This window comes from Nymphaea colorata, chromosome 10, assembly GCF_008831285.2.
Source record: "Nymphaea colorata isolate Beijing-Zhang1983 chromosome 10, ASM883128v2, whole genome shotgun sequence".
Lineage (NCBI taxonomy): Eukaryota > Viridiplantae > Streptophyta > Magnoliopsida > Nymphaeales > Nymphaeaceae > Nymphaea > Nymphaea colorata.
Genome location: NC_045147.1, coordinates 9,879,829 through 9,894,381, shown reverse-complemented (window position 1 = coordinate 9,894,381; position 14,553 = coordinate 9,879,829). Strand labels below are relative to the sequence as shown.

The following is a 14,553-nucleotide window of genomic DNA, read 5'->3' as shown; positions in this document are numbered from 1 at the left end:
GGACCATATAATATGCAGACTCATGCTTAATCCCAACTAAGTTCAGTTTCATGTGATGCCGGTTGTTGCCGGCCATGACGGCAGGATGTTCAAATCCACTTTCCCAATTACAAGCTTTAATGAGGTCGTTCAGACTTCCCATTAGTGGAACGAGGATTAGAACGATGTGCCTTCACAATCTTGGAAAATCTCTTGTCAAATTTTAGCTGTGTGAATTATATGAATGTTATCATGATGTATAACAATGGAAATGTCTTAGTGATTGAAACGTCATTCAAAAACTTACAAAGATTCAGACAGTTTGAATCATCAGAATTGCAAGGTCCTCGTGATTTTCCATCACATTCGGGTGAGCCGAAGCCGCCAAAGAAGAACCGAAAACCAGCCTTCCTCAGGATTTAAGGCTGCCTCAAGACCTATGTGAACCCACGGTACACCCTTCAACTAAAATGTCACACTAGCATCACTTACAATCCAGATGAGTAACATCCATGAGAATTGAACTGACAAACCGGACTCTTACAAGCCAACCAGCCCATCCTGTATGGGGCAATTTTTCATTGGATTCAAGTAAGTTCATCTACAAGTGGATTTCTAGCTTTGGAACCATAGAGGTGCAGGTAATAATGCGAAATCATTAAAAATTTTGTTTTCCAAAGTGTAAACATGGGAATGGTGTAACTATGATTACATTGCACTGGATCACTGGATCAGTTCTCCCAGCCCTACCTAAGAGACGAAACCATAATTAAGGATCGATTCATGGCGTCACTAGTATGGCTATTTCAACACCACCTGTTGATGCCATCAGTTTACCAAGTCTGCCAAGAAAATAGCCTGCAGACACCATGATAGTTCCCAACACTAACGTTATGATGAAGACTTTTTTGCCAAAGAATCCATCTTTGATAACTTTAAGTCCTTCAATATATATAATTCATAAACTTTGAAGATAGGAAAGAAAGCAGCAGCCACTGTAGAACAGAGTACCAAATTAGCCTTGCTTTACATGATGCTCAAAGGTAACGAACATAAACATCACAGGAGATTGCTGTAATTCATAAACTTTGGAGAACCATTAATTGCAATTTCGTCCCACTAGTCTAATGGTTGCCCCTTTATTGGCACTAATCTAATGGTGATACCATTTGGTAAAGAGAGATGGCCGATGTGCAAGTTCAATAATTTATTTTTCCTACACTCTTCAACCACATCATAACGTCAGTTAGACCTTCCTTTAAATTTCTTGGCTTGTAATTAAGCTCCTCTTTGGCCTTGTCAGAAGAATAAACCCACTGGTGTCTCATTACATGCACTATCTGCAGTAAGTGAAACATAGGAATACTTATATCAGAAAATCAAATAAGAAAAAAGGAAAGAATTCTTTGAAGATTATGACACTCACTGGGTAACTAATTAGAGGAATAGTTCCTGTGAGACGGGCCCAAAACACGCTCATCCAACCATAGATTTCCACTAGCCACAATGGAATATGAAATGAAGGCCGTTGTGTTCCAGTGACCATGGCAGCAATGTCAAGTACATCAGCAAAAGATGCATTTTCTCCACCAAGTAAATACCTTTCACCAATTTTCCCTCTGTCCATTGCTGCTACATGTCCATGTATTACATCCTCAACATGGCAAAAAGAAAACCTTTCATTGCCTTTGCCAATATAGCCTGGTAAACGCCCGCTGAAGCGCTCTATAATCTGACAAGATGGAAACAGCAACATAAAACCAACAGTCCTTCCTATCTTGAAAAATAAAATGGTTTGTTGTTCTAAACATGCAATCTATCGTGAAAGGTACATTTTCTGAAGAATGAGTTCAAATAAGCCTGCATAACAATGGTGCACATGGGTGAAGGAAAATGATCGATTGAAAATCATTTGTAACTGCTCCAAGAAGGACTTATCAGCAGGAATCTCTAAGCTAAAACACCATTGACTGAAAGACAAAAAAGTAGCTTTGTGCACAAATAAGCAATGCCAGCTTCAGCATTACATCATTAAAGTTCTAAAAGCAAAATAGATAGAAAAAGGTATGGAAGATGCAGAAATGGACGATCATGAACCCTAAGAAGTGGAGGATGAGGTCAATAAGGATGATACTGAGATTCCTACTTTTGATCCTGCTGATGACGATCTAAGATTAGATGTAGCTAGGTCAGGTGGCATCAATCCAGTCATTGTCAGGAGAGCAACAAAACAGAGAAATGCTTTGGGGTCGATGTTCTCAGATAATGAATGGACTGTGTATCCACATGCTAACAAGAGAAAGTCAAGGAAGTTGTGAATATTGTATTAACAACCAATTTTGGGAATCATGTGTCAAATTATTAATGATCAATATATATTTGATGAAAGTCCTATAATTGCTTGATAGTGAAGTTAGGTCTCCCATGGGATGCATCTATAGAGCTGTTGACAAAGCAAAAGAAGGTAGCAGAAAGAACCTCAAGAGAAAACAAGATGTACAAGCCTATATGCAGGATTATAGATGAGAGGTGGACAGGGCCACTTCATCATGCCACTCATGCAACAGCGTGTTATTTAAATCCTAACCTAACATATTCTACAGTACTAAAAACGGATAGAGAAGTGCTGTGTGAGTGCACCCCTATATAGGCTGTACTTTAAAAAGGAAAAAGATCAGGACATTTATGAAAAAGAAAGCCAAAATGAAAAAACACATTCTCATTGTGTTTTTCCCTTTGATGGATTTTTTAGTAGTTTTAAATGCTCTGAGGTTTCTTCCAACATATTATTAAGTATTTTGAATTTTGATCAATTGTAAGAAGGTTAGGTATCCGTTACTTTTATATCTTTTTTTGCTTTGAATTCCTAAGAATCTAATATTTACTTGAGATCTTGGCTAATAATCAAGAAAAATTTCACCAATAAAAACTCGATGATGCATTTCTGATAATGATATATACATACGTGTGTGTGTGGGTATCTATAGGACCTTTTCTTTGCAAGGATTGAAAGGTCTTAAGGAATAAAACCTGGAAGGTGATATGGCAGGATATTAATTGAAGATGAATAGGCATATCTTTCCATATTTTTGAAACAGCAACACCTGCACTTATAAGATGATACGACTGGTCTGTTCTTACAGAGGGTCGGCATCAACCTTTCAGATCTAGCCCTAAAGCAAGTGTTTGCCAGAACATGATAATATGCTCCTTCAAGTTCATCACGAAGCTCCCCATTTGAAACAATGGAAAGCCTGCGCCTTTAGTTCATAGGAGACCTAGTGGACCCTGACCGGGTCCTGGACATATTGGGAAAAGAACAGCAAGGTGTCGCATAACTAGCCAAAAAAACAGGTTGGTATGAAAGAAATTGAGGACCAACAAACAGAGAAAACGTTGGTCAAATTTTTAAATTTATGACTACATAGTTATCCTGAAGGCAACTCATACAGAATTGCAAATCAAGAAAGGTCACCATTGCTAAGGATGAGACCTAGAAAGTCAAAAACAAGATTCAAATATTAAAAGTTCCACAAAATAGTCAATGTTGGATAAGGCCCACTTTGAATAGTGGCAGTCTAATAAACTATGAAGACATGGAACTTCAGGAACTGAAGAAAAGAATGACTAAAACAGAATTTTGCAAAAGGAAAATGACTTAGATAAAAAGGAATTCCCTATCAGCTTTGATTATCATGACCACCTTAAGGAATTCTACACGTGCTATATATTGGTGCTTGCACGCATTCTGAATGCATCATTTCTTATATCATACCAGCATTGAATGTTGATCCTTACATGCATAGGCTAATTAATATTCTGAAATTACCACCTGTCCGTTTGATAGAAGACAGCCCCATTCATAGAATAAGGAAACTTCCTCTAAAATCGCCTAGACATTTCTTCGATTCTATTAAATCGGATACTCTTGACAGAGTCAGAATTAGCAAGAAATGCCGATAACATCGACGAAAGAAAGAAACAATTCCAGAAAGAAGCTACCAAGATCATATTAGCTACTAAGAAATTACCGTATTAGCCACAAGATTTCCTGAAGTAAGCCTTCCAGGCCCATAAATGACCCCCGGATAAAGAATAACGATTGGCAGGCCATCTTCGGCTGCTTTAAGTGCAATTTTATCAGCCATAAGTTTGGACTTCTCATACTCTGTACAGAAGAACTTCTCGTGATGCATCTGTCATTAAGAAAACAGAAATGAGACTTGGTAAATGCAGCAAGAATGAGAAGAATTTTTCTATGAATGGATAACTGACAAACATCAAACCAAATGCAACTCTTTCTGTGCTCGCCGTAGCAGTGTGATAAAATTATCTTAATCATAAAGCGTTTAAGATTCGTTTAATGGTTGAGAGACAGCAAATCATCAAGCTATGACCTGCCTTTCTGGGAAATGGTTCACATTGTTCTTACTGGAAAAGAGAAATATTCGGACCTAGATATATGATATATCCGCAACATGTAGACTGAATCAATCAATCTGAATCAGCACTAATCTTAGTTTGTTTTTGTCGTGGAACTTTTAAAAGGTAAGCCACCAAGAATTATTCTTCCCGTGTTATATTTTTCCAACTAAGGCCGATATGAAAGCAACATTACCTGCATCTCATCACCGATACATCCGTCAGTAGGCCCAAGAGCAAAGAAGGACGAGGTATACACCATCTTCTGCATAGAACTCGTCTCTCTAAACGCTAGCAGCACATTCCTCAATCCTTCAACATTTACCTTCACGAGAAACAAAGCCCCGAATTACCAATTATTTAAGCAAAAATCTACGACGCTCATTAAAAGGTGCCGAAATGTCCCAACTCTGGCGATTTAGCGAATTCTTCCTGCTGAGTAGGCCACCCAAATTCAAACGATGTCTCAAAGCATTCGCCTTCCAACCGAAAGAGCAACTCACGGTGAAGAGTACGGAGGGGTTAGGGACCCAAGGCTCGACGGCGGCAGCAGTGTGGAAGAGGACGTCGCAGCCGGAGAACGCGGCGAGGAGGGAAGCGAGGTCGGTGACGTCGCCAAAGGCAAGCTCGAAGTTGTGAGAGGAAGTGGTGGTGGGAAGGGACGAAAGGTCGCTGGACCGGCGGACAAGGGCCTTCACAGTGTGGCCTTCTTGCAGCAGTCCCCTGCAGAGGCTGCTCCCCAAATAACCAGTAGCTCCCGTTACCAGCACCCTCATTTTGGATTCCCTTCGTTCTTCGTCCGCCTGATGTCCAAGTTGCTTTGTCAATAAGGATTCAAGAGCAACGAAGCAGATCATAAACACCAAAGCAAGTTCAAAACAAAAGCATCTTTTTAGGTAGTGTATATATATATAACTCCACCTACTATATATATATATATATGATTTCGTAGGTAGAGTTATATATGACCACATCCTTCTTGGGCCTTGTACATAACGGTTGTGCAGGCTTCCTCTTTTACTCTCTTTAATGTTGAGTTTTCCAGGAATTAAAACATACTAAACATACTACAGCATATAAAAACATGAAAATATGACGCATGATGAATGTATAACTATATATATATAGTCCACCTAAAATTATAAAACTTGGAATATATGATATGTGCTGAGCATGCAGCTGTATATTTAGTCCATGTAGCTCTTATATGTGGACATGCAAGTTAACTTGAAACCATTCAGCAGCAGGAAGACTTTTGTATGCTCATTAAGAAGCTTACGATGGATGTTAATTAATCGCATGTGCTTTTGAAGACTGAGATGTATTCGGCCATCGTCATATTTTTTTTGTCTTTTAGATAAAAAAATTATTTTTTCATCTCTTAGTAAACGTCATTTTATCTTCAAAGCACTTTGTATAATGTCACTGTTTCAGTTAATTTTTTTCGAGTGCTTATTACATCATTGTAAACATGATTTTACTTGAGTGTATCGTAAGATAAACCTTGCAGTAGCATAATTGCCAGTGTTTTGTATGTTTGAGTGCTTATCTCCTCTTAATAAATGCTCTTTTATAGTAAAACTTGTTCATACAGTGTCGTTGTGGTATTTAATTTTCCTAACTGCTTATCACGTCCTTGCAAATGTGGTTTTATTTGGGTGTGTCATAAGCTAACCCTATAGTTGCATTATCACAATCTGTTTGTCCGACTGCTCATTAAATGTCTCTTTATCGTAAAACCAATCTATATAGTGTGGTAGTCTCATTTAACTTTTTGAGTACTTATCTTGGCATTATAAACATGATTTTACTTGAGCAAATAGTAAAATGCAATTGCATTATCACATGCTTTTTTGTGCTTATCACATTTTTGTAAACACAATTTTATTTGGGTGTATCATTAAATGAATCCTATAATAGCATTATTGCAATCTGTCAAACTGCTTATCACCTATCAATAAATGTCTTTTTATCATACAACTAGTCTGCATGGTGTCATTGTCACATTTAAGTTTTTCGAGTGTTTATCGCGTCCTTGTAAACACTATTTTACTTTATTGTATCACTAAATGAATCTTACAGTTTTATGTGCTCATCACATCCTTGTAAACAGAATTTTGTTTTTGTGTATTGTAAAATGAATCTTGTAGTTGCATTATCGCAATCTGATTTGTTGACTTATTATTGTTTCTTAGTAAGTGCCTTTCTATCATAAAACCAGTCCATATATCTTTATAGTGTCATTTTTAGAGTGCTGTCCTTGTAAACACAATTTTACTTGAACGTAAAACTAACCTTGCAGCTAAGCTATCAAATGAATTTGTTTGTTTATACATACTTGTAAACTCATGTTTATTCGAACTACATTAATATATTATTTTACAATTGAAAAAAATGCAGCTATCACCTTAAAACATTATTCATGTATGCATAGAGAAGAAAAAAGGATATATAAAGTAAGTTTATCAATCCCTCCAATTTTGGAGGAATTAGATTTATATTAGAGCATCATTTTCATTTCATTTTTTTTTTCTCTTTTACAACCAAACAAGTTTTTACTTTCCTTCTTAATTAATCAACCATTTTCATGTCATTTCTTTCTTTTTTCTCTTTCGCAACTAAACAAGTTTTTTACTTTTCTTTTCTTTCCTTTTTAATTAATCAACCAAACAAAGAATTACTGTTATTTCATTCCCATTCCCACCATCCAATCACGACATTAAAGTAGTTGAATTGGAGCTCGAACTCAGTTTATCGAGTCGAACTCAAGCTAGAGCCAAACAATGTGTAGCTTATGCCGACTCACTCCTTGTACATTCCTATTATAGTGAAGCAATCTATCTGATCTTCGCCATAATTGATAATATGTATTTGGTTCCTGCTGTTGACCGTCACAAACTGATCTGCTTTTGGCGTGTCGTTGTTGATGAAGCCTTGGAGCTCTTGGCTCTCGATCAGATCGAAGATCAGAGTCTTCCATAGCAGAGAGTTATTTCATGTCAATTTTATTGACACCAAATTAGCAAAATTCCAGGAAAATGGGTAAGGGAACTTTGTGGAAGATGTTGAAGATGATGAACTCGGGCTGGAAGCCATCCCTAGATCAATAATTTGCTCTGATACCAAAGAAAAAGGTGGGATGGTGAAATCTCAGAGTAATTCATTATGGTCCATATGAAGGCTTGTACAAGAAATTACAAGTCTTGTCTCTATCTGCTAAAGATTATTGCTGTTACAGAATCCTTTATTTTGTCAATACTTCTCTGCTTGAATCATGCATAACTGATCTTGTTTTGACCATTCCTTCATTAGCGCAAGGCAAACCCACCGCAGTATTCTTCCGCAATTTTTTTCTTTGATTGTGTTATCTTCAATCATGGGAATGTGAGCATTTCTTCCCTCCTCGCAGAAGTGTGGAGATAGATGCACGAAGCAGGAAAAAAATGCTCGAAGAGGAGAGCAGAAGAGGATAACAAAGGGATGTGAGTGTAATTGCTTCTGCCTTTTCCGAGTTTATCTTGTGATTTTGGAGGTTTGCTAAGTTGGTCCATGGATATATTCATGTGCTAACGTGATCATGGCACTTTTCTCTAAAGGGATGCAGAGATTCTAAAGTCTGTGACAAGGGTTGACCAATTGAACGACCTCGTGTGTAGGCTAATCGATTGAAGGATTTTATGTGATGCGTGTTTCAATTATGGCGTTTTTACAATGGCTGCTTTCTTTTGCCTTTTGGCGTGAATTGTGTTTGTTTGTAGATTTTGTCTTTTAGAGTAGATTTCAGGGTCATCTGTAATCTTCAATCTAACCTTTTCATTTTTACTTGCCACTATTTAGCTTTGCCATTTGAAAAGATGTTTTTGTCTAAGTTGTGATTTATTCGCTGACCTAATTTAGGATAATGGCATCGGAAGACTGTATGTTGTTGGTGCCAAACAAGCCACTACCATGGTTTTATCTATTGCTAGTGAGGTTCTGTGAGAAGTCAGAGCAGTCTCTTGTAAGTGGTAATTGGATTATCTACAAGACTTCAGGTTTGTGGTATAAATAAATGGAAAAGTATAACGACTTGACCTGCATACTTTGACATGAGCTTTACGTTCAGATTCTTGGGTGAAGTGCACCGAGAGATTCTTCCAACTGGTACCTCTTTGAATGTTGTTGGTGATGTTTTCTTTCTTGAATGCATAACTATCAAATTTTCTTTATTCGAGAAGTTTCGTATGGCTTTACAATGATTGATTTGCTTCCAGCCAGTGAAATGGGAGATTCAATCTGTGGAATGTTCTAGCTCCCATTTTCCAAGAAAAAGATCTTTTAGGCTAAGTTTTCAGAGTCATTGCCTTCAACATACCTACCGTAGAGTCAAGCAAGTTTGGAGGGAAATCTACACCTGCACACCTTTTAGCAGCATACTGTCTGCATCTTTTTTAAAAAAAAAAAAAAAAAAACTTTCCGTCTGAGTACAGTATCAGCCGTTCAAATCCATTTTTGACCCATTTTTAAGTTTCAAAGTCAAAGCGTATATTTGACCAGTGATTCCAGGCTTCCAGCACCTTTCCATGGCATATTAGTCTATTCGTTACCTTATTTTCAGAAGAAAATCAATCATGGTCGAAAATGTGTGCTAATGCATACCTTTCAAAATAACCAGAGAAATAAATACTTACAGAATCTGCCCAAAAAAACGCCAGAAGAAGTAACAAAACCTAACATTGCACCTTGCGAACACACGAGTAAAACAAGAAATTCTCCAACTGGTTGACCTGTCTGAAGACCAGCTATATATCCAATAAATCTTGAGAATAACAGAGAGGGATTGAAAGGGTGGAGCAAATAACAAAAGTGAAGAAAGGATTACGCAATTAAGAGCCACCTTGTTTACAACTGACTGCCATTTGAAATTCCCCAAAATTGGTCCCTACATTATTATTATTATTATTTTATTTTTTATAATTCAAGTGGAACACCATATCATTAACTATACCTTAATTTGACAGATTATCAAATTGAGCATACCTTTCTGACATCTGATTCAAAGGCACAACCAACTAAACGATTTTAAAAAATTTCAGAATTCGTACCATTTTTCTTCCCCTTTCTAGGTCGTTTACGCAGGATGCTACGATGAGTTTACAAATGTCACCGAGGAAAAGATCAAAACCATATGTTCCTGGGAGAAAGCTGATAAGCTTCCACTGATTTTTTTCTCACCTCATGCAGGAAGTTGGATTTCAGCCTCTACCAAACTAAACCCATGTGGCTTTATCAGTCCCCTTCCTTCCATCATCTTTCTAACACTTACTGCATCATCCCACCTGCCAGCTCTAGCATAAATATTGGAAAGAGTCACATAGTTTCCAGTATTCTCTGGCTCCAATCGGAACAACTGCTCGGCAGCAACCTGCGCAAGCCTGACGTTCTGATGAGTTTTGCAAGCAGCAAGCAAAGAGCCCCAAATGCTTCCGTCAGGTTCAAGCGCCATTTTATTAATGAAATCCATTGCTTCCTCAAAACGTCCTGAACGACTGAGAAGATCGACAATGCAAGCGTACTGCTCCATACTTGGTACAAATTTGTACTCATTAGTCATGCTACTGAAGTGCTCCTTTCCCTCATAAACCAGCCCAGAGTAGCTACAAGCAGAAAGAACCGATGTAAATGTCACATGATTTGGTTCTTGTCCGGACTCCTTCATCTGCTTGAAAAGGCATAGCGCCAATCTGCCATGGCCATTCCTACCATAACCTCCTATTATAGCATTCCAAGAGATGACATCCTTCTTTCTTATACTTGAAAAAATAACATGTGCCCAACTGACGTTTCCAAATCTTGCATATATATGAACGAGGGCATTCCAAACAGCAGTAGCCAAATCAAATTCATTCTTGATTAAATAAGCATGAATCTCTTTTACCACCTTTAATGAAACTTCATCGGAAATATGCAAAAGAGCAGTAATTGTAAATTGATCCGGCTTAAGTCCCTTCAGTTGCATATCATGCAAAAGTTTTAGTGCTGAATCATGAAAGCCAGATTGAATGAGACCCATGATCATCGAATTCCAGGAAACTATATCTCTTCCATCCATCATACTGAAAACATTTGCCGCATCTGCAATCCTGCCACATGCTGAATAAAGGGTCACAAGTGCACCACCAGCAGAAGCATAGAACCTGTGATCCAGACATGTTCTAATGCCGTATCCATGAGCCTCTCTCCCATTCCTAAAAACATGCAAGTTCTTGCAAGCTGATATAACACAAGAAAGGCTATCAGCGTCTGGGCTAACATTGGCATCTAACATTTCTTTGAATAACTCCAATGCTTTTCTGTAACAGCCTTTCCTTGCATGGCCAACTATTAGAGTTGTCCACGTAACATGATTGGGCATCGTATAACCACACTCCTTTATCTGATTCAAGATATCAAGAGCCTCTTCAAGGAGCCCACGCTGAGAATAAGCAGCGAGAACGGTATTCCATGTGATCAAATCTGGCCTTGCAGAACCAATACGCATCAAATTAAACAGCTCCAATGCAGAATCATACATAGAATTAGAAACATAACCAGCAATCATAGAATTCCATGACAATACATCCCTTTGAGGCATCTCATCAAACATTCGACGTGCACTCACCACATCCCCGCATTTCGAGTACAACTCTATCAAGGAGTTCGAACTATATACGTTAGGCCTCAGACCCAAATGCTTCATATCGTTGTGAACTCGAACTCCCTCTTCTAAATCCGACAGCAGGGTGCACGCCTTGAGGACCTTCGGGAACACATAATCATCCGGATAGACACCTTCATCTCGTACTCTCCAGTACGTTACGATAACCTCTTCATACATCGATCTCCTCATATAGCACCCCAACATGAAAGTCCAAGCAAAAATGTCCTTTTCAGGCATTTCATCAAACAAGTGTTCTGCACTTCGGACTTCGTCACAAGCGGCATAAAACCTGACTAACTTCATCCTCAAGCGCGAGTTTCCGTGGGAACCATTCACCACAATCTGTTGGTGGACTTGCTTTCCTTGCACCAATGCCTTTGAGATGCAGCACCTTTGAAGGAGGCCATTGAATTTGGGAGCGAACGGAGGAGGAATGAAGCATGGTGAAGTGGAAGAAAACGACGGGGGCCTCCCTTTCAGAGGGTGGGAGGTCAACAAAGTGGTCGGCAGCACTGTAACTGAAATCGATTGCTGGGAAAGCCATCTTCTCATTGAGTTAAAACATTGGCTTGAATTCAACTCGTTTTGCAACAGCCTTTGTCAAGATCATAAATATGAACTCTCCAGGTCCATCTTGTTTTCTGGTCACATGCTGAAAGCTGCCATGACTCTCCAGCTGATCTCCAGGAACAACATTTGGAACTCTTCATCAGGATGAAGCGAAGGGATCATGCTCGGGCGTCGGGATGCTCCCTTTGTTATTCATCATGAGAAAAGGAAGAGCACCTTCCGTATCTTTTCGCCAATGGTGAAGTCCCAGTAAGAAAGGAAACTCCCAACCTTTATCTCAAACAAACGGGTATCTACAGAACAATGGTGAAGCCGCAGGTTCATTTTGGTAGATGAATGACAAACGTTTTGGACCAGAGCTTTTGAAAATTGACGAAAAGGTGTCTGATGTGTGAGCAAACAAATTACAACTTAACTTCTAGAGAAACCAATTATTTATTATGGCATTTTATCTACAACATTTACAAGTTAAAACATATGACATAAATTTTTGAAACAAATTTTCAAACGTCATCCATTTATTCAGGATGCTACACTCCAAAAAAGATATCTAATGAATTATGCTGATATTAAACATCAAATGTTTGATATAAAAAGAACCATATTTTTGTCTTCTAATAAGTGTATTTTTATCAATTTATGTAAAAAACTGATAATTTCTGTCTACAAGCTAGTGTTTGAGAACTACGCTAAAAAAATTAAGCAAGATAAGCAATGGTTTGTTATTTTGTCAAAGCTAATAAGTTCTTGCAATTTTTTCTAACAATTCCAAACTTTACCTTTTCAAAGTGGAAACTGGTTCTCATGTTTCTTTTCTTGCATATAATGCACTTGATCTTAAGCAAGACTCAGGTAATTGAATATTTATTTATTAAAAATGCCACGTCTTCTATTGTTATTTCATTTATCCCCGTAATTAAATGTCTCATTAACTTCTCTTTTCAATTAATGGCATCAAAATTTCTAGAAGTTGGCACTTTATGATGGTAATTCAAAACTTAATCCATATGAAGGGTGCAAACAGATTGTGCAAGCACTGTGAATACTAAAAAGATCTGATTTCAATTTGACTAATTGATGTTCAACGTAAACTGAATTTGGACAATATCAGATTATGTAGAATTGAATCCAGATCTGGATTATATATCCTGGAACGATATCCAAGTACCATATGGTGATCTTTCTCCATTTAAACGTGAAAATTCCATCCCCGGTTTAAAATATTAAACCTGACTCTGAGTTGAATTTACATAAAAGCCGAAACTGAAAAAGTTGTTTTGCTAGAAATGGAGCCACCATGTGAGCGACTTTTGGAAGCAGATAAAACAGATCCATTAATAAAATGGTATGGATTAAAATATAGCTTCATTTCGATTTGGAAACGGATTAGAAAGTGAGAATCAAATCCGAGCAAGTGACTTGAATATCAGACTTAGATTTGGTTTTAATTTTAAAAAGGCACATTAAAAACCCTTCATTATGCATGGAGAAAAGCAATCACGTGCTGCCGAGCACCGTGAATGTTTAAACTAGGAATTGACACCACGTATGATTTTAAACAACAATTAGATGGTTTAATTTTGGCTTATGCTTCCAATTTCAAACCACACTTGGATTTTGTAAGTCACATAGGTACCGGTACCTGTGTGGGTATGGATGCCGCTACTGGTACGGGTACAATTACAAATCATTCTAAAAAAAACCTAGGTACAAGGATACATGTGTGCGTGTATATATATATATATATATATATATATATATATATATATATATATAGCAAAAGTAACAACAACTTCATGATTCAAAATGTAATGATTATGAAGAAGAAGAAACTAATAAACAGAGTAACAAACATATTTTAAAAAAGGAAAGAAAAACCCTAATTTTTGGACATAAATGAACTTGGTCAAAGTTGGTTGAGTACAAAAAAGGATAGAAATATGGTCTTTGGTACGTTGACTCTACCTGGTACTGCTCTGACCGTATGCAGGGCAAAAGCCGCACCCCTGTGACATTGAATTTTATGGATTTCTAGATTAAAGTAATAGCTTCGTTGAATTGGTTTTGGAGTTGAAGTTGCAGGTTGGAGTTATGTTTAGATTGTTAGATAAAAAAGAAATGGGACTTTGGTATACATCAACTCAATACAAATTCAATTCATTTGCATCCCTAATTCAGAGGCACCACTTTTAAAGCTTTGCTCTCAACGTCCAATTTTCAAATTTACCCAAAATGTAATTTGTCTGAACAAGAAAACAAATGTTTGTGATGTGCACGTTTCGCCCTCTTTTTAGATTTATAAATATGACGAGCAAGTACCAACAAGGTTGCCTATCATTTCTAGAAGTTACAATGGAACAAACTTTTGATCAACCATTGACCTCCAATGGGATTTAAGTAGTAACGTCACCATTTAATAAATTTTTCTTTATCATTGTAAATTAAATAATAAATATCGTTGAAAAGTTACTTTTTTAGAAATAAATGACAATTAGTCCTTTAATAAAATATTTTACATGCAATTTCTTTCAGCTATCAATCAAGTTTATCAAACTACATAACCATTTTACATACTTTCATATTTTTTCATATTTCCTTAGTTCATATGTCAGTAAATGTTCGACAAATTGATTTGACTGAAAAAAATGATAATATTTTGACTTGGAGAAAGTAAATCCACACATAACACATTCAGACCGTTAATAAAAATTAACCAACTTTATTTTGAAAGAAAAAATGGAACTTTACAAGTGATACCTTTAAACTTTCAATTAGGCATATCCGAACCATTCGTAATTGCCTGCACAGTTTCCATATTCATTTAGTTCACATATGCAGTTATATATACATAAGAAGTTAAGAACTATGTGCAATGATTAGGACTGTTTGATCGAACTACTTAA

The 14,553-nt window shown here is 37.1% G+C and overlaps 2 protein-coding genes across 2 annotated transcripts; both read right to left on the bottom strand.

The window, feature by feature from the left end:
* Positions 1-904: 904 nt before the first annotated feature.
* Positions 905-5,287, bottom strand: LOC116261978 (uncharacterized). Its single transcript, XM_031640948.2, has 5 exons — positions 4,905-5,287; positions 4,598-4,726; positions 4,011-4,175; positions 1,406-1,711; positions 905-1,319 (listed from the first exon to the last, which is right to left on the bottom strand). Exons 1-5 carry the CDS (start codon positions 5,256-5,258, stop codon positions 1,179-1,181), a joined length of 1,095 nt encoding a protein of 364 aa, XP_031496808.1. The 5' UTR covers positions 5,259-5,287; the 3' UTR covers positions 905-1,178.
* Positions 5,288-9,151: 3,864 nt separating this feature from the next.
* LOC116261789 (pentatricopeptide repeat-containing protein At2g03380, mitochondrial-like) lies at positions 9,152-12,023 on the bottom strand. Its single transcript, XM_031640645.2, has one exon. The coding sequence runs from the start codon at positions 11,630-11,632 to the stop codon at positions 9,617-9,619; it is 2,016 nt and encodes a 671-aa protein (XP_031496505.1). The 5' UTR covers positions 11,633-12,023; the 3' UTR covers positions 9,152-9,616.
* Positions 12,024-14,553: the final 2,530 nt, after the last annotated feature.

Excerpts from the sequence above, each read along its gene's own strand:
- LOC116261978 (XM_031640948.2), bottom strand. The coding sequence starts at position 5,258 with ATGATCTGCTTCGTTGCTCTTGAATCCTTATTGACAAAGCAACTTGGA. Across the intron at positions 4,727-4,904 it reads ACCCCTCCGTACTCTTCACC|GTAAATGTTGAAGGATTGAG; the intron begins GTGAGTTGCTCT and ends TTTCTCGTGAAG. Across the intron at positions 4,176-4,597 it reads GTATCGGTGATGAGATGCAG|ATGCATCACGAGAAGTTCTT; the intron begins GTAATGTTGCTT and ends TCTTAATGACAG.
- LOC116261789 (XM_031640645.2), bottom strand. The coding sequence starts at position 11,632 with ATGAGAAGATGGCTTTCCCAGCAATCGATTTCAGTTACAGTGCTGCCG.